This window comes from Malus sylvestris, chromosome 17 (assembly GCF_916048215.2).
Source record: "Malus sylvestris chromosome 17, drMalSylv7.2, whole genome shotgun sequence".
Taxonomy (NCBI): domain Eukaryota; kingdom Viridiplantae; phylum Streptophyta; class Magnoliopsida; order Rosales; family Rosaceae; genus Malus; species Malus sylvestris.
In genome coordinates, this window is record NC_062276.1 from 4,885,424 (window position 1) to 4,907,890 (window position 22,467).

Genomic DNA, 22,467 nt, shown 5'->3' on the forward strand with positions numbered 1-22,467 from the left:
TTGTATGAAGTTGCTCTATAAATAGAGCGTTCCGACTGCTATCAAAACATACAGAGAAAAGGGAAAGATAAATAACATCATTATCTATCCCTCCATCTTTTATTTGTCATCCCCTTGTGTTATAGTTACAGTGTAATATTTTACTTCTACTTCGTTCCTGTCACTAGTAAAGGTTATCTCTCTAACTTTTACTTATTTATAACATCTCAATTGTTTTTGTTTACTAAATCTTCTATTAACGTATTCAAGGTCCGGTGGTTAGGGCATTTTTTTTCACTAATTCTCAATTAGTGTAAAAGGGCTTTATACTAATTCTCAATTAGTGTAAAATAGGATTTGTAATAAAAAAAATATATTATTAATAGGAATTAGGATTTTGAAAGCTTTTAAATATTGGTTTTAGAATTGGATGTTTTGTTAACTTAGTTTTCTACACATGTATGTAAAGGTTCTAAAAAATGTTAGTTGTTAATCAAGCGGCTCGTTGAATTTGGCAACTAAGCAAAGACTAAGCAGGGGCGAACTCGACATATTCAAGTAAATTTACACCAATTCATAACAAACATAAAAGAAAAACAGAGATTCAACCTGCTCCAAAGAACAAACACCTTCTCTCAGTTGACGAGTACATATGAAATGAGGCTTCAAACTTCAAAGGGTTTCAAGACCTTTGGCATATAGAGATGCAAAAGCCTCCATATGATGTTTTTCCAAAACCAACCCAATGTCAACAGCGCCACCACCGTTCTTGCCATTTGAAAAAGTGATCGCTCCGGTGCCATTTTTTCGAAACACTTCAGTACTCCTCGGCCTTCTCCATCCAAAATCAGTGCCACAAATGTCAAACCGATGCGATCCAGTCGTATATACTCTGTGAGGTTCAGCAGCACTACTATTCTGTCCATCAGAGAGGTACAATCTTGAAACCAAATCTTCCTCGCCATTCAAAACACCCCCGTTGTCCAAACCTTTAATGGCTTCACTGATCGCATTTACCGCCACAACCAACCCGTCTTCTCCCAAAAGTCCTTTTCCTTCTGCAACTGTTCGACAGGACGTTACAGAGTTTCCGAAAGTTTGCAGGTTAAGGAGGGTCTAAGCGTGACCGTCAGTCCACGCTAATAAACATACGTATTTTGTCCCCCTTCATTTTTTCTTCCTCTCCTTGTTCTACTTTTACTAAGCATACCCATGTGTACGCGCACGTTAGCGAAAACGTTGACATATGAAACGATGGATCACGTTCTTGTTGCTGTTTGTGCTGATCTCTTTCATTCTGGTCATGACATATTTCCGTAAAGCTTGTATCTTCGCGCTTGTGAATTCGAAGCTGCCTCGAAAGGAATTTGGTACCGCTGGAGATTTATAGTGGGCTGCGACCTTCAGGCTTCGATTGTTTTGTCTTCTGTCCATGTTTAGAAACTGGTTCAAGTAGATCGCTTCGAGTTGGAGACCGATCGGGTGTTGGATTACGCTTCTGTCATAAAATGGTTTGAGCTGATCCGGTAACAAAATATCATTAGATTGATGAAATTGTTTGCATATGTGATCCCATGATTTCAGAAACAAGAAGAGAGTGTTGCCGCTGCATGGTGCATCGATATGCCAAGGAAAAGCCGCCGCTGTTGGGAAAGATGGTGATTTGCAACGCCATAACGGCTGCTTTTTCATGAGATACGGCCAGTTGGGGTACAAAAGGATGGTATTCTTTGGGTTCGATTTTAAAGTCATTGCTTGTGAGGTGGTGGAAATCGGCATCAGATTCGGCTACTGTGAGCGAAAGGGTGTCGCCTTGGACGTAATTGAGGGTGGGTTTGGGGGAGTTTTCGGGCCACGTGATGTTTCCCGCTAGAGGTAGAAAATGTTGGAGGGTGATAGAGAGCGAGTTTTCGAGTTTTGGAATAATTGTTGAATGAAAGAAGAGTAAAGTGTCTGCAGGTGAAGAGCAAGGCAATATTTCATAGAAGAAAAGGCGATGGAAGGGTGGAAACCTTATCCATAGGAGGTCGAAGAAGGTTAGCGGAAGAGACCACTCGTGAAGTATTAGTTCGGTGCGTGATTGACTTGCGATACGGCTGAAACGGTACCATCTTTGTCGCAGGTAGGATTCTCTCCTTGAGATGAGATTGTTGAGTTTGATGAGCCAGGTTTTGGTTGTGGAGCTACTTTACAAACTTCAACGACTTTCACCGAGTTATTTGGGTCTGTCATTGGACTGTTGAAGTGGAATTTGAAATCATATTAAGAACTTTATTAATGAAATGTTTATCTGATGATGATCAGAATTCAGAGGACTTCCTAACCCTTATATAATGGAATTTCTGGGACAAGTGTAATCTAGTAGTTAGTAGATTAATAACTCAGCCACCGATTCAAGACAAAAATATATATATGTGGGCACCCATTAAAGAAAAAGAATAGCAACGTAGCCAGAATTTGATCAAAAGTCAGACTTTTACATTATATGGTTGGTGCTAATCTGAGAGAATGTGAAGGAAAGAAGTCTCATAACATTAACTAAGCGGACTAGGCATATAGCATATTTAAGTAAATTTATACCGATTCGTCAGAAGACGTGTCATGACTTGTCTTTGACATGCCAATAACAAGTCAAGACTCGCAAAATGTCGATCATAGCATGCCAAAATTTCGAAACAGAGGTTCTTGCTCCAAAGAACATCGTCATCACAATATTAACCATGAAAAGGAAGCATACAATTTTTCAGTTTACCAGTACACATGAAATGAGGGTTCAAGCTTCAAAGGGTTTCAAGACCCTTAGCAAATAGAGAAGCAAATGCCTCCATATGATGTTTTTCCAAAACCACCCCAATGTCAACAGCGCCACCACCGTTCTTGCCATCTGCAAAAGTGATCGCTCCGGTACTATTTTTCCGAACCACTTCGGTACTCCTCGGCCTTCCCCATCCAAAATCAGTGCCATACATGTCAAACCGATGCGATCCAGCGGTCGTAAATACTGTGCGAGGATCAGATGTACTCTTCTGTTCATCAGAGAGGTACAATCGTGAAACCAAATCTTCCACGCCATTCAAACCCCCGTTGTCCAAACCTTTAATGGCTTCACTGATCGCAATTATCGCCATAACCAACCCGTCTTCTCCCAAAAGTCCTTTTCTTTCTGCAACTGTTAGGTAGGCCGTGACTATGTTTCCGAAAAAGTTTGCAGGTAAAGGAGGGGCTAAGCGTGACCGGCAGTCCACGCTAATAAACAAAGGTATCTTGTCCCCTTTTATTTCTTCTTCCTCCCCTTGTTCTGCTTTTACTAAGCAAACCCATGTGTAAGCGCACGTTAGCGAAAAAGTTGACATATGAACCGATGGATCACGTTCTTGTTGTTGGTTGGTGGTGATCTCTTTCATTCTGGTCGTGACCCTTTTCCGTAAAGCTTGTATGTTCGCGCTTGTGAATTCGAAGATGCCTCGAAAGGAATTCGGTACCACTAGAGATTTATATTGAGCTGCAACCATCAAGCTTCGATTGTTTTGTCTTCCGTCCATGTTTAGAAACTGGTTCAAGTAGATCGCTTCGAGTTGGAGACCGATCGGGTGTTGGATTACGCTTCTGTCATAAAATGGTTTGAGCTGATCAGGTAACAAAATATCATCAGATTGATGAACATGTTTGCATATGTGAGCCCATGATTTCAGAAACAAGAAGAGAGTCTTGCCGTCAATAGCTGCATGGTGCATCGATATGCCAATGGAAAAACCGCCGCTGGGAAAGATGGTGATTTGCAAAGCCATCACGGCCGCTTTTTCATGAGATACTGCCAGTTGGGGTACGAGGGGATAGTATTCTTTGGATTCGATTTTAAAGTCATTGCTTGAGAGGTGGTGGAAATCGGCATCAGATTCGGATACCGTGAGCGAAAGGGTGTCACCTTGGACGTAATCGAGGGTGGGTTTGTGGGAGTTCTCGGGCCACGTGATGTTTCCAGCTAGAGGTAGAAAATGTTGGAGGGTGATAGAGAGCGACGTTTTGAGTTTTGGAATAATTGTTGAATGAAAAAAGAGTAAAGTGTCTGCAGGTGAAGAGCATGGCAATATTTCATAGAACAAAAGGCGATGGAAGGGCGGAAACCTTATCCATAGGAGGTCGAAGAGGGTTAGCGGAAGAGACAACTCGTGAGGCACCAGTGTGTGATTGATTTGGAATACTGCTGAAACGGGACCATCTTTGTTGTAGGTAAGATTCTCTACTCCTGATGAGAATGCTGAGTCTGATGAGCCAGGTTTTGTTTGTGGAGCTACCCTACAAACTTCAACGACTTTCAGAGAGTTATTTGGGTCTGTCATAGGACTGTTGAATTGGAATTTGAAATCAACTTAAGAACCTTTTAATGAAAAATGTTTATCAGATGATGATCAGAATTCAGATTAGGACTTGCTAACCCTATATATAATCGAATTACGGGGACAAGTGTAATCTAGTAGTTAGTAGATAAACACTTCAACCACCGGTTCAAGAAAAAAAAAATATAAATGTGGGCACCCATTCAAGAAAAAGAACAGTAATGTAGCCAGAAGATCAAAAGTCAGACTTTTCATCATATATTTCATTTATAAAGTTGAGCATCTAACAAGTTGCAATATAAAATTATTCAAAGCTATCTATATCTTAAACTTAGAAAATTTAAAACAGAACAAAGCAGAAAAGCAAAGGAGGAATAAAACAAAAAGGAAAGAAAACTATAAAATTGTTCTAATGAAATAAAACCATACAAAGATGATCCTGATAGGATGCTGACTGGATACTGACTGGCACTATCAATTGGTTGTTTTGTATGTGAGGACTAGGATGTGAGAATCCGGATCCTCTTTGTGAGGATCTTGGAAATCCGTGAATCATATTCGTTCATGGTCAGAAATTATTTCAAATATTTTTATTTAAAATTAAATACAAATAATAACTAACAAAAACTGATCATATGATGTACGATAAACAGACATAATTTACAAATCTCCAGAACCCTCGTCAAAAGCATCAGAAGATGATCCTGTTGTGGATGTGATAAGGTTGGCTAGTTAGGTATGATTAGAGATAAAGATGTTAGTCGGTTTCTTAGTGGTCAAGTGAGCTTGGTTACTGTATTAGGTAAGCTGTAAGAATGGAAGTTTGTTGTTAAGAAAGTAATATTGTAATGAATACACTGTTTTACTGTTAAATTGAGTATAAGACGCAAAGCAAGGGTTCTATCAGATTCAGTTTGTGCAAACTTTTAACAGATTGATTATGAAATAATAAGTAATGTTACATTTATCACATATGAAATAAATATTACGATCGAAAACCCACCGCCACACGAACCCTAGACAGATGTACCCAATCACTGTATAAATATTTTAAATATCATATGTACTCAAGACCTTTGGCAAACAGAGAAGCAAAAACATCCATGTGATGTTTTTTCAAAACCAACCCTATCTCAACTCCTCCGCCACCATTCTTGCTATCTGCAAGAGAGATCGCTCCGGTCCTGTCTATCGAAACGACGTCTGTCTTCCTCGGCCTTCCCCATCCAAAATCAGTGTCGTAAATCTTAAACCGATGTGAGCCAGCAACGGAAAATTTTGTACGATCTTTGCTACGCACGCCACTGTACAAACTTGAAACCCGATTCTCTGCCCCTTTCAAGACCCCCTCATCCAAACTTTTTATGGCTTCACTAATTGCACTCACAGCCACAACCAAGCCATCTTCTCCCAGTAGCTCTTTTGTCACTGCAATTGCATTACGGCCAGTTAAGCAGTTGCCAAAATAGTTTGCTGGTAGAGGAGGGTCAAAGCGGGACCTACAATCAACACTAAAGAACATGAGTGATACGCCAGCTTTCATCTCCTCAACCTTGACTAAGCAAACCCATGCGTAGGCACATATGAGAGAAAACGTTGACAAGTGAATCGATTGATATTGTTCTTGTTGTTCCTTCTTGGACATCACCGTTTGCCTTAGGGCTTCAACTTTTGTGCGCGTAACTTGGAACGTGCCTCGAATTAGGTCAAGTGAAACAGGATCTGTACGCACTTTAGTCATCAAGCTTCTATTGTTGGGTCGGTCCATGTTGAGAAATTGGTTTGAGTAAATCGACGCGAGCCGGGCATGATCCTCGACGACCATTCTGCCGTAAAATGGTGTTAGCTGATTCGGTAACGAATTAGACGTTGAGATTAATCCTCCATGTCTACAGAGGTAAGCCCATGATTTTACAAATAGGGTTGAAGTGTTGCCGTCGAGGACTGCATGGTGCATGGATGTTCCGATAGAAAAGCCGTGGTTAGCAAATAGAGTGATTTGCAATGCCATGGCCGTGGCTTTTTCGTCGGATATTGGCAAATGGGGCACAAGCATCTGGTATTGTTTGGCTTCAACAAAATCATTACTCGAAAGATGGTGGAAATGATCAGCCTGATTAGACTCGGCTATTGTGAGTGAAACGGTGTCGCCTCGGACGTAGCTGAGAATAGGTTTGTGGGAATTTTGAGGCCAAGTGAGGTTTCCTGCTAGAGGTAGAAAGTGTTGGAGGGTAGTAGAGAGGGATGCTTTGAGCTTGGGAAGTATGTGATCGAAGTCGGTGAAAGGAGGGATTTCATAGAAGAATATGCGTTGAAAAGGTGGAAACCTTAGCCAGAATAAGTCAGAGAAAGTAAGATCAAGAAGGAAGTACTCTTGTGTGCCTTGTTGTTCTGGAGCTACCCTGCAAACCTCAGTTACCTTCAACAGGTTTGGGTCTGCCTCTGCCATTGAAGGGAGAGACGGAAACAAGTGTAATGGCAATGATTTAATGTTTAGTTGGAGATGGAAACAAATAACTTATACAAATATTATATATTATATAAACTAAATCATAAAATCAACTAAAACACTGTTCCTTGAACAGTGTGTCCGCAATTTTGCCCCTATTTGATTTGCTTTTTCATTTCTGCCAAAATCCCAGTTGGTACCTCTCTGTGCGCTACTTCTCATATACACGTGTTGGTGGATGTACAAGTGTTGGTAATCCTGGAAAAAAAAAATGGAAAAGTTGAGCTTTTCCATTTGCTTCCATAAACCACGGGATCTCTTGCAGCAGCAACCATTAGCTTTCTTTCGCAGAAACTACGAACCCATCTCGACTTCTCTCTCGGAACCCAGCTCGAGTCCTTGAGTAAAACTCATCTTCTTTCTTGGTTTTTTCTTCTTAGCATCTTACAGTACTCTTTCTTTCTTCATATATCTTTATATTAGCTGAAATTCTGAGTTGCCGACTCTCTAAACACTATTTTTACATTCAAAATGCGAAATTGGTTCAAATATTTTTAGGTAGTTGGTGGTATATTTTTTTCTCTCTTTTCCTTTAGGACTAAGAGCATTTGTAATGGTGTCGGCAAAAGAAATAGGAAATTGTATTATAATAGTTAACGCGGGAAGTTCTACTTTGTCTCATAGAAAAATTGTGTCGCAGGAATGAAATAGGCAAATTTTATTTTATCATCTTATTTTATCTTTGACATCTACTTTTAGCCTTTATTTTAGATTCCTCCACATGAATGCCAAATCGCCGATAATGTTGAAAGTAAGCAACATTGCCAACTTTGTGGGTGTTGAAAAAATTTGCTTATCCAATTGACTAAGCCATTGGAGCATATTTTTGTCTACTTGTTTCTTCAAAAATGGATTTGACTATCCATTTGCTTACTCCATTTGAGAAGAAATTCTTCAACACGGTGAATGGAACAGTGGCCATACGACTCCGCACACCAAATCACCCCTATCCCACCCTCCTGATTTTTTTCATATTCATCCGGCACCGTTTGTGTCATCCTCCCTTCCTCACACGGCACTGTCACGGAGAGGCGACTAACGGTGACCGCTCCCAAGAGCTTCTTCCATTAGAAATGGCCTAGTAGATTTTATTGACTGAAAAAGTTAGTGGATTCTAGTAGACATGTTTGTCCATATCCAAATTATTAATTAAAAATTTGCCCAAAAAATGATGATTGATAAATTCAAAGATATTGGACAATATATAACTACTTTTTTGCCTTTTCAATTTTTGGAAAGGAAAGTCAGCAAAATTGAGCATCTAGAAGTCTTGAATATGTGGGATGGTAAGAAATAGTATTATAAGAGTATTTGTTGCACTAGACTATCTCGGAATATATTAGATTTATGGACTAATATATTAGATTTATGGACTAAGTTAGATTGATTTAGACTAGATTATGTTGAATTAATTTAATGAAGCATTTGGTTCAATATCAAACTAATAAGCAGAATAATAAAGATAATAAAAATTAATTTTCTTTTTCTTTTTTTTTTCTATTTTTTTTCATTTTGCTTTCCTTTTTCTAGAACACTCCAACTCTCTCGAAAGCTGTCCCGTAACCACGGTAAAAACGTGGGAGAAATTTAGTTTTGTAGAGCTTTAATGGTACCTTGGTTTTGGTTATTTCATTTTGAAATTGAGGCCATAAAATTTCCCTATCAAGTCTGGGTTTTGCAGGGCTTCAGACGAATTTAGTTTTGCAATTCTAATCTGAGGTTTGCAATTCGAATATGGGTTTCGCAATTTGAATTTGGGTTTTGCAATTCCAGCATACCTGAGTTTACGTTGCTGAAAAGTGATTTTTTTTTCTCAATATGACCTCTAATGGTTTCGTGACCTTCTGAAGAAGTGTTCAGATTATTCCACGCTTCAAGGTGAGCTATCATGGGTCGGATTTGAAGCAGATATGGAACCAAAGCGGGCTGGACAGATTCTGGACGAATTTTACTAGTCAATTTAGGATTAATTTTCCTAATTTATTTTAATTTATTTAGACAGATTCCAAATAAATTAGTTCCGTTGTGTCTTTTGTTTTTTTTTTCCTTCTTATCTCTTTTTTCTAGTTGGACCCACTATCTTCTCTCTAAATATTTTTTATCCCATTCTGCCGTTTGTCCCTTTTTTATATCCCTACAATATATTGAAAGCTAAACATAATTGTAACCTTTTAAATTAATAGCCTTCACCTCATAATTATTAATATCTTATAAGAAATAAAACCTTTTCATTTATTAGTATTCTTAAAAAAAAAAAAAAAAAACTTTTCAATTTACTAGTTCTTCAAGAAAATTGGCCCTAAATATTGTACTAAGGCTTTTAATCTTTGAAAGATAATTATTAATATCTTATAAGAAATAAAACCTTTTCATTTAATAGTATTCTTAAAAAAAAAAAAACTTTTCAATTGACTAGTTCTTCAAGAAAATTGGCCCTAAATATTGTAGTAAGGCTTTTAATCTTTGAAAGACAAAACAAGGCTGCCATATACACACAAAGTGCTCAACGAAGTGTTCATTGAAAAAATAGAGAAAATTTTTTACCTGCTACACACTATTTCTGTCTACAAAATCTTTAAATCTTTTATACTAGGACCATCCGATGTTGGAATCCTGCATCTACCACTGATGACACATTATTTAGAAACAAAAGAAAAATAATTAAAATAAACCATAAAATTTGAGAAGACGCAACAAATTAGTCTTCAAAGGTTTTCAAGGCCTTTAGCAAAGAGAGAAGCAAAAATTTCCATGTGACGTTTTTTCATTACCAACCCAATATCCAGACCTCCAGCACCATCTTTAGATTCCGAGATGGACATAGCTCCCGTCCCTTCTATGGAAACAATCTCGACCTTCTTCGGTCTTCCCCATCCGAAATCCGTATCATATATCTCAAAGCGAGGTGAACCGGCCGTCGAAAATATACTCTCATCAGTACCCACAGAGTACAATAATGGAATCCAATCCTCAGCCCCATTCAAAGCCCCATCGTCCAAACTTTTTACAGCCTCACTGATCGCATCGACCGCCACAACCAACCCCTCTCCTCCTAAGAGCTCTTTTGTTTCTGCAACTGCCATCCGAAGCACTAAGCAATTCCCAACATAGTTTGTAGGTATAGGAGGGTCTAACCGAGACCTAGCGTCCACAGTAAATCCCATCACTGCATTTTTGGCTTGCATTTCTTCTGCCTTGATTAAGCAAATCCATATGTACGCACATGTTAGACAGAACGTGGACAAATATTGAACCGCTTGATGACCGTGTTGTTGTTTCTTCTCTTTCACCAACTGCCTCAGTGCTTCTATATTTGCCCGTGTGAACACAAACGTGCCACGAATTGAACTCGGTACTAAAACTTTAAACTTGGAAGACATCAAGCTTCTGTTGTCGGGCCGGTCCATGTTTCGAAATTGGTTCGCGTAGATCTCTTCTAGGCCGGCGGGGTCTTTGATGACGCTTCTGTCTAAAAAAGGTTTGAGCTGTTCCGGCAACAAATTGGAATCTTCGTGTTTGCAAATGTGAGCCCATGTTTTCACAAAAATGGTTGAGGTCTTGCCGTCTAGGATTGCATGGTGCATGGATGTTCCAATACAGAAGCCACGGTTAGGAAATATGGTGATCTGCAATGCAATGGCCGCGGCTTTTTCGTGAGACATAGGCATCTGGGGTATGAGAGGATGGTAATCTTTGGCTTCAATGTTGAAGCTGTTGGTTGAAACTATATGGTGGAAATCACAATCGGACTCAGCTATGGTGAGCAAAACCCCGTCTCCTCGGACGTAACGGAGAACAGGTTTAGGGGACTCTTTGGGCCATATGACGTTTCCGGCTAGAGGCAGAAATTGTTGGAGGGTGAGAGAGAGTGAGGCTTTGAGTTTCGGAATGAGTGTTGAATGGGTGAAGCTGGTGTCGGAGGAGTTAGGGTTACTGATTTCATAGAAGAAAAGGCGTTGGACGGGTGCAAATCGTAGCCAGAGCAAGTCGAACAAGGTTAGAGGAAGGGACTCAGGGATGGCTGATGAGTCCGGCGTGCTTGGTTGTGGTGCTACTTTGCAAACCTCAACCACTTTCACCGAGTTTAGATCTGCCATATTGCAAATGGAGAAAGCAAAACAAGTTAATAGTTTATCATTCAGGTAAATAATGGCCCCCCTTTTTTAATGACGGCCAATGTGGTTTGTTGGATCATTTTTTATTCTTTTTGGTACTAAGCTAGAAGCAGCGGGATCCCCAAGGAGCCGCTTATACAGTGAAATTATGAGTATGCCAGAAAGATATCATATTTAAGAAATGATGTGATATTCACACATCTCATTTTATTTCTCACACATATTTTTAATTTTCGATCATCAGATCGAATGAATTGAAGAATATCAACGAACATGAATTATCAAAAGATGTGTGAAAAGTAAAATGGGGTGTGGATAGCACCAGAAAACTCTGATAAAGTGAGACTCATACATGAGCATGGCTGATGTCCTTGCATAGCTATTTTGCAAACCTCAATTTTTTTTTTTTAACTAACGATATTATTTATACAAAATGAGATGAGGTGGTCTTAACCTTACAATGAACTAGCAATAATATGATTTAAATTCATTTTTAACGAAAATCAAATTTAAAACATCTTACTTACAAATAAAGAAGAATATCATGTTATTATAAATCTTAACCACTTTTCTTCTTGCATATTGGTAATGGAGAATGTAAAACAAGTTAACCTTTTATAATTGATGTAGATAATGTCCTATGGTTTGGTGAATGATTTTTTATTTTTTGGGACTATAAGTCTTGCAAGTTGTGAGCACCGTTATTAAATTCAAGCATGATAATGTGCGTTACATGCATGAACTACTAAATTCCATTGACATCAAATTTAAGTATCACTCTATAAAATATCTGGAGCATTTTTGTTCATCATCATAACTATGGTGTATATTTACTATACTCCTAATCATCTCTTACGTATCATTTTATTTAATTCTGATTAACCTTTATATTAAATGTTACTTTTTTAATTTTGAAAGAAATTAATCAAGGTTAAATGATAAGATACATGACAAATAATTATGTATATAATGAGCATATTCCATAATTTATGATGGTGAACAAAAATACTTCCAATAAAATAAGGCAAATTTGAGATTTTGTCAACCAATTTTTACGAGTGAGTATTTTTGCTCATATATTTAAGTGTAGGATATGCTTACCACGCATCTTATAGCTTGCCATGTGTTCTAATGACTAATCAAAGTTAACTTTTTATTTAATTACTTTATTATAATTTTCAAACATATTTAAAATTTAAAACTAAACATAAAATAATTAAGAAAATTTAATGCTGTGGGCCCCACCCCACTCCATCGCACCCTTCTTCCCCACTCATACGTCGTCTCCCCCACTATTTTTCCAACTACTGCTGCAATTAAAATTTTATCAGATTTAATCTTCGATACTTCGCTATTATTGTTCTTGCCGTTGCAGATCGGAGCCTGCAAATCCTAGAATTCGAAACTCACAGTATATGAAGTTCGTTCACGAAATCGTAAGAGATTGATGGGGAAGCCAGCGAATCCATGGATGGGATGCAGAAGAACAAATGGTCGTTGCTGGTTTTGGCACTGTTACTGCTGCAATTAAAAATTTATCAGATTTAATTACTTTATTATTGTTCTTGCTGTTTCCACAGCCATGGTTTACTTCATGAGAACTGAGTTTGATTTGTGCGGGCTAACACTGGAAGTCGTTTCGGCGATGGAAGTGATAGAACCGCCGACATAGTCCACTCGCCGCTGGTCTAGCCGTCGGGATTCGCTGGTGGCGAATTTGAAGCTCTGTGGATTTGTTTTTATTTTATTTTTTGCTTTATTTCAGTGGGGAAGGAGGAGGAAGGAGGAAAGAGGAAAGAATGGGGGAAGACGGATGAGTGGGGAAGAAGGGTGGGAAGACCGATTGGTAGAGTGGGGTCCAATATTTAATTTTCTTAATATTTTATGTTTAGTTTTAAATTTTAAATATGTTTCAAAATTAAAATAAAGTAATTAATTTAAAAAAAAGTTAGTTAGTTAGTGGGACACATGTTAAGCTATAAGATAAGATGAGTGATGAGCATATCCTATAATCAAGGGTGATGAGAAAAAGGACTTGGATTCTCTGCCCTCCCGTGCCCTTCTGTTTGTGTGATCACGGTTAAATCACGTCAATATTTTATATTACTATTTTTTTTTGTCTTATTATTTTTATAAAAAACAATATAAAATGTTAGCATGGATTAACCGTGACCACACAAAACAGGAGGGCACGTGAGGGCACCGAAATGGGAGGGCAGAGAATCCAAGTCCTGAGAAAAAATACTCACTTTTTATCAAGTGCAAATATCTTCTTATTTACGCTACACAAAATATAAAGAAATTTAATATATAAAGAAGAATTGTAGTGTAGAATTTCAATTTTCCAAATAGTGTAGTGTAGAATTTCAATTTTCCAAATAGTATCGTGTAAGTTCACACATATATGTGTTGATTTTAATATTAACTCACGTTTTTTCACATCATTTAGCGTGTGTTGTTTATGTCTTAAGCTTAAATGACCCCGCATATGAAGAGAGTGTTTGGATGGCTGCGTTTAGAGCAATAGCATTAATAAATTAAATAATTAGTTGTAATGAAGAAATAAATCAATGAATATCGAATCCGCACGACAATGTATAAGCATAATTACTTTTTGCCATTTTAGTAAAATGCGTTGTAAAAATATTTGATATATTAGAGATGGAAACAAACAATGTATATAAATAACTATACATATAAAAATTAAACATTAATTGCATTACATTCGCATTATGTGATATGCATGTAGATAAAATTTATATATTAAATAATGTGCCACAACATGAATGAGCACGTTTATTAAAGCGGTAATTTGCGGCTTTCGTCATTTCCAGGCTGAGGGTATCAACCGATCTCCGACAGGATAGTTTCAAGAACACGGCTTCAAAGGTCTTCGAACCCTTTAGCAAATAGAGAAGCAAAAGCCTCCATACGTTGTTTTTTCAAAACAACCCCAATCTCAATACCACCATCGCCATCTTTGCTATCTGAGAAATAGATAGCCCCAGTCCTATCAATCGAAACGACTTCGCTCTTCCTTGGCCTTCCCCATCCAAAATTAGTATCATAAATCCTAAACAGGTGTGAACCAGCAACAAAAAAGAGTTGATCGGCCTGTGGTTGCATAATTTCCATCCAAGCCTCCGCCCCATTCAGAAGTCGATTATTTAAACCTTCTAAGGCTTCACTGATTGCATTTACAGCCACAACCAGCCCGTCTTCCCCAAGTATGCCTTCGCTTTCTGCAACTGCTATGCGTGGGGCTATGCAGTTACCAAAATAGTTTTCAGATATTTGTGGGTCCAAGCGAGACCTACAATCCACACTAAAAGTCAATCGTATTTTTTCGGATTTTATTTCCTCTGTCTTGACTAAGCAAATCCATGCATACGCAGTTGTGACGCAAAACGTGGACAAATGAACCGATTGATGTTGTTGTTTCTTGTCTTTCACCAACTGCCTTATTGCTTCTATTTTTGCAGGTGTGAATTGGAAGCACCCTCGAACCGAGTTTGGTGGTGGAGATTGAAATTGGAAAGGCATCAAGCTTCGATTGTTGGGTCGCTCCAAATCCATATTTAGAAAGTGGTTCGAATAAATTAAATCGATCCTGGTCGGGTCAGGGACCCTTCGGTCGTAAAATGGTTTGAGCTGGTCTGGTACCGAATCGGATTCGTGTTTACAAATGTAAGCCCATGATTTCAAAAACAAGGTTGCTATCTTGCCGTCTAGGGCAGCATGGTGCGCGGATGTTCCAATAGAAAAGCCGTGGTTTGGGAAGAGAGTGATTTGCAGTGCAAGTGCTGCAGCTTTTTCGTGATACACTTCCAATCGGGGCACGAGAGGATGGTATTCTTTGGCTTCAATGTTAATGTTGTTGCTTGAAACTAGACGGTGGAAATCAGCATCGGACTCAGCTACAGCGACCGAAACGGCGTCCCCTCGGTGGTAACTGAGGATTGGTTTAGGGGAGTCTTGGGGCCAAATGATGTTTCCTGCTAAAGGTGGAAAGTGGTTGAGGGTAAGAGACAACGAGGTTTTGAGCTTTGGAAGTATAGAATCGAAGGAGGAGGTATTTTTTGAGGAAGGCAATATTTCGTAGAAGTAAAGGCATTGGACAGGTGGAAACTTTAACCAAAGTATGTCGAAGAAAGTTAGAGGAAGGGAAAACTCTTGATCTGCATGTTGTGGAGCAACTCTGCAAATTTCAACTAATTTCGTTGATTTGTTTGGGTCTGCCATTGCTGTTGGGGGATGGATGGTGTAAAGCTTGATGAATCGCTTAATATATATAATAAAATAAACCTGTTTTATTTTTATTAATAAAAATATGTTTTATAATAAATAAAGAGTTGCAACATTATCTACTACAAGTCCCACCCAATTTCTTTGATAAGTATTGTTAGAGAGACTAAATTTATAGACTAAATTTTAGAAACTTAAAAACATGGAAATTGATGATTGATTTCTTACTTAAGCGTTGATAAACGTGTTTATTCCTATTGATAACATATTATTTAGTTTGCAAATTTAGTCTCCTAGCATTACTTATTCTTTGAGTGTCATGAGTCATGATATAATATTATTTTTTCAAAAATTAAAAAAAAAGGGACAAAATTGGACAATGTTGTATGTGGCACAACTGAAACAACACGTTCATATTTCATCTTTGTGTTTTTTATAGAGAACTTTAACAAAAAATCTCGGTACTGTTCATTTTAATAAAAAATCACATTTTTACACTAAATCTTGATATTATTCACTTTAACCTTTATTTTGTCATTATCATTAAACTTAAAAAATTTCAAGCTTTTTTCATTAGTTTTGATGTTCAATTTCATATAATATCTTTAAAATATTTTAATTTCATATATTTATTTATTATTTTGTTCAACTTCAATAACCGTTGGTTAATTTGTTAATTAACAATTAAAATATGATGTGGAAAGCGCAGCCTACATTTTGCACGTTGTGGAGCAACTCTGCAAATTTCAACTAATTTGATTGATTTATTTGGGTCTGCCATTGCTGTTAGGGGATGGATGGTGTGGCCCTTGCCGGATCTTCTAATCACATCCGTTCATCGTATATCATGCGGTCAGAAATTATTGTAAATTTTTTTATTTAAAATTGAAAATGAACAGTACCTGATAAAAACTGATCACATGATGTACGATGAACGGATGTGATCCAACGAGAATCCTTTCTCGGTGTAAAGCTTGATGGATCGTCTAATATATATACTAGTATTTGCCTACACACTTTCTATGTATGAACATATTTTTTTTAAATGAGAATGAGAGAGGGAGAGAGAGAGAGAGAGAACGGGGGAGTAGAAGGTTTTTGTTTTGGGTTTTTTTTTTTGGTTTTTTTTTTTAAAATGTTGGAGATATTTTAATATCACCTGTGAAATTACATTATTGGCTATCATTTTTTTGTGTGATAGAAGACTAAATTATCTTTTCATCATCTTTTGATTGACAAATAGGGTTTTATTAATTAATAAAGATACATATAACCTATTTTTATTTTTATTAATAAAAAATGTTTTATAATCAATAAACAGTTGAAACATTGTCCATCACAAGTCACACCCAACTTCTCTCAGTGTCATGAGATTTGATATAGTACTATTTTAAAAAAAAGTAAACATGGTTTAAATTGGACAGTGTTGTATGTGGCACAACTGAAACAACACGTTCATATTTCATCTTCGCGTTTTTATCACATACTGTCTCTGAATTGTTTTTCAATCCAACGCATAATTTGTATTTATGTGCTTCATATGCGTTTGGAGTTTGCTTCTAAAAATATAGCTATACGTACTGCTCACGTCAATTTCACATGCCATTCATTTGATAAGAAATAAAAAGAAGGATCAAGAATTCGAGTGGCTATTTAAAAATTGCCTTATGAATTAAAAATATTTAAATAATGAAAAGAAAAAAAAGAGGATGGGTGGGTGATCTCTTCATCCCGGACTTGGGATTGTCTGCCCTCTTAGTTATGGTGCCCTTCCATGCTCTCATATTTTGTGCGGTCACGGTTAAGCCACGTCAATATTTTATATTAATTTTTTAATAAGATAATAAGAAAAAAAATAATAAAAATATAAAATATTGACGTGGCTTAACCGTGACCGCACAAAATAGGAAGGCATGAAAGGGCACCACAACTAGGAGGGCAGACAATCCAAGTCCCTTCATCCCGTGCATAACCATTTTAAAATTAGATTTTTAAAATGAAACAAGTTCATGTTTCATTTTCTTTTGTGTTTAATTGAAATAAAAAGGTTTACAATTTTTTAATAGGAAAACTAATGAAAAGGGCTTGAAAACTTTGAGTTTTAATGATAAGGACAAAATAAAGGGTAAAGTGAATAGTACCAGGATTGACTTTTTAGTGTAAAAATGTGATTTTTCGTTAAAGTGAACAGTACCAGGTGCTTTTCGTTAAAGTTCCCTTTTTTAATACCGTGGGCCCCACCCCACTCCATCGCACCCTTATTCCCCACTCATCCGTCTCTCCCACTATTTTTTCAACTACTGCTGCAATTAAAAATTTATCAGATTTAATCTTCGACACTTCGCTATTATTGTTCTTGCCGTTGCAGATCGGAGCCTGCAAATCCTAGAATTCGAAACTCACAGTATATGAAGTTCATTCATGAAATCGTAAAAGATTGATGGGGAAGCCAGCGAATCCATGGATGGGATGCAGAAGAACAAATGGTTGTTGCTGATTTTCGCACTGTTACTGCTGCAATAAAGAATTTATCAGATTTAATTAGTTTATTATTATTCTTGCTGTTTCCACAGCCATGGTTTTCTTCATATGAACTGAGTTTGATTTGTGCAGGCGAACACTAGAAGACGTTTCGGCGATGGAAGTGATAGAATTGCCGACATAGTCCACTCGCCGCTGGTCTAGCCGTCGGGATTGGCTGGTGGCGAATTTGAAGCTCGTGGATTTGTTTTTATTTTATCTTTTGCTTTATTTCAGTGGGGAAGGAGGAGGAAGGAGGAAAGAGGGAAGAATGGGGGAAGACGGATGAGTCGGGAAGAAGGGTGAGAAGATGGGTTGGTAGAGTGGGGCCCAATATTGAATTTTCTTAATATGTTATGTTTAGTTTATGTTTGGTGGTATTCAACATTTAGTACATCAAGTTTTTTTTGTCCCAGAGTCATACCTAAAGTGTAAATTTTGGGACAGTTTCATACATCCATTAGTTAAACTGTTAAATTTTCCGTTAACTGTGACGTGACGCTCACATGGATAATGATTGGGCGCCACGTTGATTTTATTTTTAATTTTTAGAGAAGGGTTCAAAAAAAGATTTCCCACCCAAATTTTTTTTCCCACAACCATGTCTTACATTGTTTCCCGCCAAAATTTTTTGAAAAAAAAAAAGGGGAAAAAACCACAACTTTCTATTCAAAATCTGCAAGTTCAATTCCTAACAAACTTTGAATTATAAATCTGCAAATTCATCATTTAAACTACCAACAAAGTTCAATTGTCAACAACTTTCAATTCACAACAAAGTTCAATATACACCCTATAATTCACATAAAAGTATCAAAGGACCACAACTTTTACAACTAATGGGTCAAGGTGTTCTTCCAAAACCACTAAAGATCTGTCCAAAAAATGTCCAAAACACTAATGGGTCAACTTTAACAACTAATTGAACTCTGTCCAAAACACTAAAGATCTATCGGATAGTTGTTTCCAAAAAAACTAAGGGCAAATTCAACTATAACAAAATGAACCCTTAAACAACCTAAAGCATTAAAGTGCATCTTGGAACATTCCTACTCCTTTTCTGACCTTTTGCAGTAGACTTTGAAGTGGTTTGAGAGGCTTGAGTTGGTTGAGATAAAGGTTGTGGAGCTTCCTGAGTGCATGGTTGCAATGACTTAGTGGGTTGTGATGCCTTTGATGTTGATGCCTAAAGAATGAACTCATATAGCATTAACACTGACATATACTACACTTCACAAATAACAAATTCACTTAAGAAATGAAAAATCAACAAAAAATATCAAAATTATACCTCATTTTCCTTGTTTTTTCTTCATTTTCTAGCAGCTGGAAGAAGATGAGTGGTAGGGCATCTGGCCTTGTTGTGTCCCGAGGCCTTGCAAACACTACACTTCACACTTTTTTGCCATCTCTTGCTTAACTTGAATTCATTTTCATCACCCTCCTTATGTTTCCTCTTTTTTGGTCTCCCCGATTACCTTTTAAAAGTTGGAGGAAGAATGCATTTGTTTTCAGATGGCTCCCAAAATTTCATGCATTGGACTGGTTGAATCAAGTTTTTGTAAGCTTCAAAGTACTTCTCCTTCTTGTACCAAGAGGAAACAAATTCCTCAGGCTGTCTCCTTGCATAATAGATAGTCGAGCAACTATGTATGCAAGGAAAACCTGTCAAATCCCATCTTCTACATGAGCAAGTGCACCCATTCAAATCCACCACAAATATATTGCCTCTACCTTCATCCACTTCAAAATTTTCTTCTCCAGACCATATAGCTATAGTGTGTGAGCTTTTCAATTTGTACTCCTCCAACTTCTTCTAGATTTTTGGGCAGATAACTCCTTTATCCTTCCTCATTGCATCTCTTCTCAACCATATCCTCTTAATCAATAAAACTTTTATAGTTTCCTGCACGGTAATAATAGACTTGTCCCTAGACGTTGAAGCTCTCACAGAGGTTGTTTAAGAGAACGTCACACTGAGTGTGTGTCTCAAAGTGTGAACTACTTCAATGCAAGGCTGGCCACTTCTCCAACCATTTATAAGCTTCTTCATTCAGCCTATTCACATCAGCCATACTTTCTCTAAAATCAACGATAGTTATTGCCTTGACAGTATTCCATAAGGCATCCTTTAATTATTTCCCTTTAAACCCATATGCCTTATAGTTGGTGTATAAGTGCCTAACATAGAACCGATGATTACAATTAGGCAGCATCTTCTCAAAAGCTGGTATTAAACCCTTTTGTTTGTCAGAAATGAAAGTCCAAGCATGCTGGTTCACAATTCCTAAGTCAGCAACTAGTAGTTCTAGAAACCAAACCCAAATGTCTTTGTTCTCGAGCTCTAATATAGCATATGAAATAACCCAAGTTTGGTTATTTGCATCCATTCCCACTGCTTACAGTAACTGGCCCTTGAAAACTCCCTTTAAGTGACAACCATCCAACCCTACAAACTGCCTACATCCATTCTTAAATCCATTTTTGCAAGGCCCCAAACAAATATAAATCCTCTGAAATATCACATGAGCATCATCATAGGGCAGCACCTTCATCTGAACTGTACTACCCGGGTTTGTCCTCCTAAGCTCATCACAGTACTCCTACAACTTTGTGTACTGATCCATATTACTCTCCTCAAGGATTTTCAAACATTGTGCTCTCACTCTATAGGCTGTCTTGAGGTAGATCTCAACCATTCTTTCCTCATAACTGTCTCCATAAATGTAGTGATGGGCATGCTTGGGTTGAGTCTGAACTTGTCCACATACCTCTTCACAAGCCATGCCACTTTGTAGTTAGGATTTTCCCTCCAAATCTTCGGACATTCATGTTTCCCAACATAGGTTTTCACTTGCATTGAATCTTCATTGTACATCCTAGAAGCATACAATTTCCATGGACAGTTTTTCTCACACCTTGCACTAATCTTCCATTTCTCATTCCTTTTTAGCTTAATAGAAGATGCACCATGCTTAATGGAGTGAGACCATACTGCATCTATTAACTATGCAGCATCTGAACTTCAATCCCTTTTCAAACTTTGGATCATCCCTGTTGGTTTCTTCTTTAAATTCAAGGTAGCTGACCTTCTCATCACATTCTGAACCTGAATGGTCAACACTTTGCAGACCATCTAAGTCTTGTCTCTCATCATCAAAAGGAACGTCTTCTACATCCCTTGCATCAATAACGTTGTCTAGATATTAGTTCCCAACCTCTTCACCCATTTCAGCATCTCCAACAACACTTTCTACAGTCGTATCATCTACTGCACGACGATCATTATCTTTTAAACTATAGTCACTATCCACAAACTCACTATTTGTAGTGTCATCATCTGCATTTATTGCCACAAACAATGCATATTTGTTAAAAACCTAAACTTTGCAAGAATAATTGAATACTGAAATTAAAATTGTAAAACTAAATGTTTCAAAAATTTTACCTTTATTAGCTTCTACTTCGGTCCCATCTTCAGTCTTATTAACTTCTTAAGCTTCGTGACCTTTTTCATCACCTTCATTATCAACATTGAGATGACCATTTTCAGCCTCATCTCCACTTCCTTGTCCTCCCTCAGTTGTTTCAGCCTCATGTTCATCATCACCATTGTAGGCTATGTCATTCAAAAGACATAGCTATTTTTCGAAGTCATCTGCACCCCCTTTTGCTCTACCCTTCTTCAGTTTTGATCCACTTCCCTTTGTAATCAAAATCGCCACCCTTGATTCCTCATTATCTTCTATAATGACACCATTTTTTTTAATATGGCACTCTCATCTAGATTCATCAAAAGCTTAGGTTTCAAGGCAGCTTGCTTCGGACTTAGATGTTCTAGGTACATTTCTATTTCCCTAACCCCTGGAACATACTTGCACATTTCAGCCACATCTTGGTCATGTTCAATAAGCCTTAATCCCTCCCAATAAGACATCCCAGGAATCCTATAGTGATACAACATAAACCCATCATATCCTAACTCCTTAACCATTTCATCAATCTCGAAAAAAGACATGAAGTCTTTGTCTACGTAATCAAATCAAGCCTCAAATCCTTCCGTATATGCACTTTCAAACCACTTCCCACCGTGGTTAATTTTAAGGCTAAATAATTCGGGCATGCCTGCAAAGTCAATGAGAAAGGTGAAACAACATAAAATCCTAGAGGCACATGGGGAAAAAGGTGAAAACACTAGTATGACCATGAGGAAAAAAGGTGAAAACAAAACTATGGAGACCATGAATACTGTTCCACCTTTTTTCCTGAAACCATAGAAAAAAGGTGAAAACAAAACCATGTGGACCACGATTGAAGACAAAACCACATGCACAACCCATTACAAAACACAATTCCAGAAACCATAGAAAGAAAAAAAAGGGATTGGAACTCACATATCCCTAATCCCTAAAATTCAAAATTGAAAAATCGAAAAACCTAAACCCCATATTATCTACACTTTGAAAAAGGTAGGTTACTTACAATAAAGTGGTGTTTCACCCACTTCAATCCTCATTTTATCCCACCTCATCACCAGTGATGGCTTCACAACAATCTTTCCCAAAAACGTGTGCACAATGTACGACATTGTGCGAGGTGGAGCAACGGTGAGGTCGAGTGGCGGCCCGTTGGTAGGGTTTCAGACAAAGATGGGGGGTCGCGATTTTCTGGGGGAGTTGAGGGGTCGCGAATTTTGAATTTTGAATTTTTTTTTTTTTTTTACTGAAACCCCTTCTCTAAAAAAATGTATATATCCACGTGG

At 37.6% G+C, this 22,467-nt stretch overlaps 4 protein-coding genes, 1 long non-coding RNA gene and 2 pseudogenes across 5 annotated transcripts; 1 reads left to right on the forward strand and 6 right to left on the reverse strand.

Moving 5' to 3' along the window:
* Positions 1–509: 509 nt before the first annotated feature.
* LOC126609754 (BAHD acyltransferase At3g29680-like) lies at positions 510–2,395 on the reverse strand (annotated as a pseudogene).
* A 252-nt stretch (positions 2,396–2,647) lies between these two features.
* On the reverse strand, positions 2,648–4,449 carry LOC126609755 (phenolic glucoside malonyltransferase 1-like). Its single transcript, XM_050277672.1, has one exon. It carries the CDS (start codon positions 4,317–4,319, stop codon positions 2,760–2,762), a length of 1,560 nt encoding a protein of 519 aa, XP_050133629.1. The 5' UTR covers positions 4,320–4,449; the 3' UTR covers positions 2,648–2,759.
* Positions 4,450–5,241: 792 nt separating this feature from the next.
* Positions 5,242–7,332, reverse strand: LOC126611709 (phenolic glucoside malonyltransferase 1-like). Its single transcript, XM_050280089.1, has one exon. The coding sequence runs from the start codon at positions 6,763–6,765 to the stop codon at positions 5,374–5,376; it is 1,392 nt and encodes a 463-aa protein (XP_050136046.1). The 5' UTR covers positions 6,766–7,332; the 3' UTR covers positions 5,242–5,373.
* Positions 7,333–9,325: 1,993 nt separating this feature from the next.
* On the reverse strand, positions 9,326–10,922 carry LOC126609561 (phenolic glucoside malonyltransferase 2-like). Its single transcript, XM_050277408.1, has one exon. It carries the CDS (start codon positions 10,920–10,922, stop codon positions 9,531–9,533), a length of 1,392 nt encoding a protein of 463 aa, XP_050133365.1. The 3' UTR covers positions 9,326–9,530.
* A 2,649-nt stretch (positions 10,923–13,571) lies between these two features.
* Positions 13,572–15,211, reverse strand: LOC126609562 (phenolic glucoside malonyltransferase 2-like). The gene has a single exon (XM_050277409.1). It carries the CDS (start codon positions 15,180–15,182, stop codon positions 13,824–13,826), a length of 1,359 nt encoding a protein of 452 aa, XP_050133366.1. The 5' UTR covers positions 15,183–15,211; the 3' UTR covers positions 13,572–13,823.
* A 2,269-nt stretch (positions 15,212–17,480) lies between these two features.
* On the forward strand, positions 17,481–18,193 carry LOC126609563 (uncharacterized). The gene is made up of 2 exons (XR_007618198.1): positions 17,481–17,671; positions 17,799–18,193. It is a non-coding gene; the product is annotated as an uncharacterized LOC126609563 (long non-coding RNA).
* Positions 18,194–20,308: 2,115 nt separating this feature from the next.
* Positions 20,309–22,293, reverse strand: LOC126610706 (uncharacterized; annotated as a pseudogene).
* Positions 22,294–22,467: the final 174 nt, after the last annotated feature.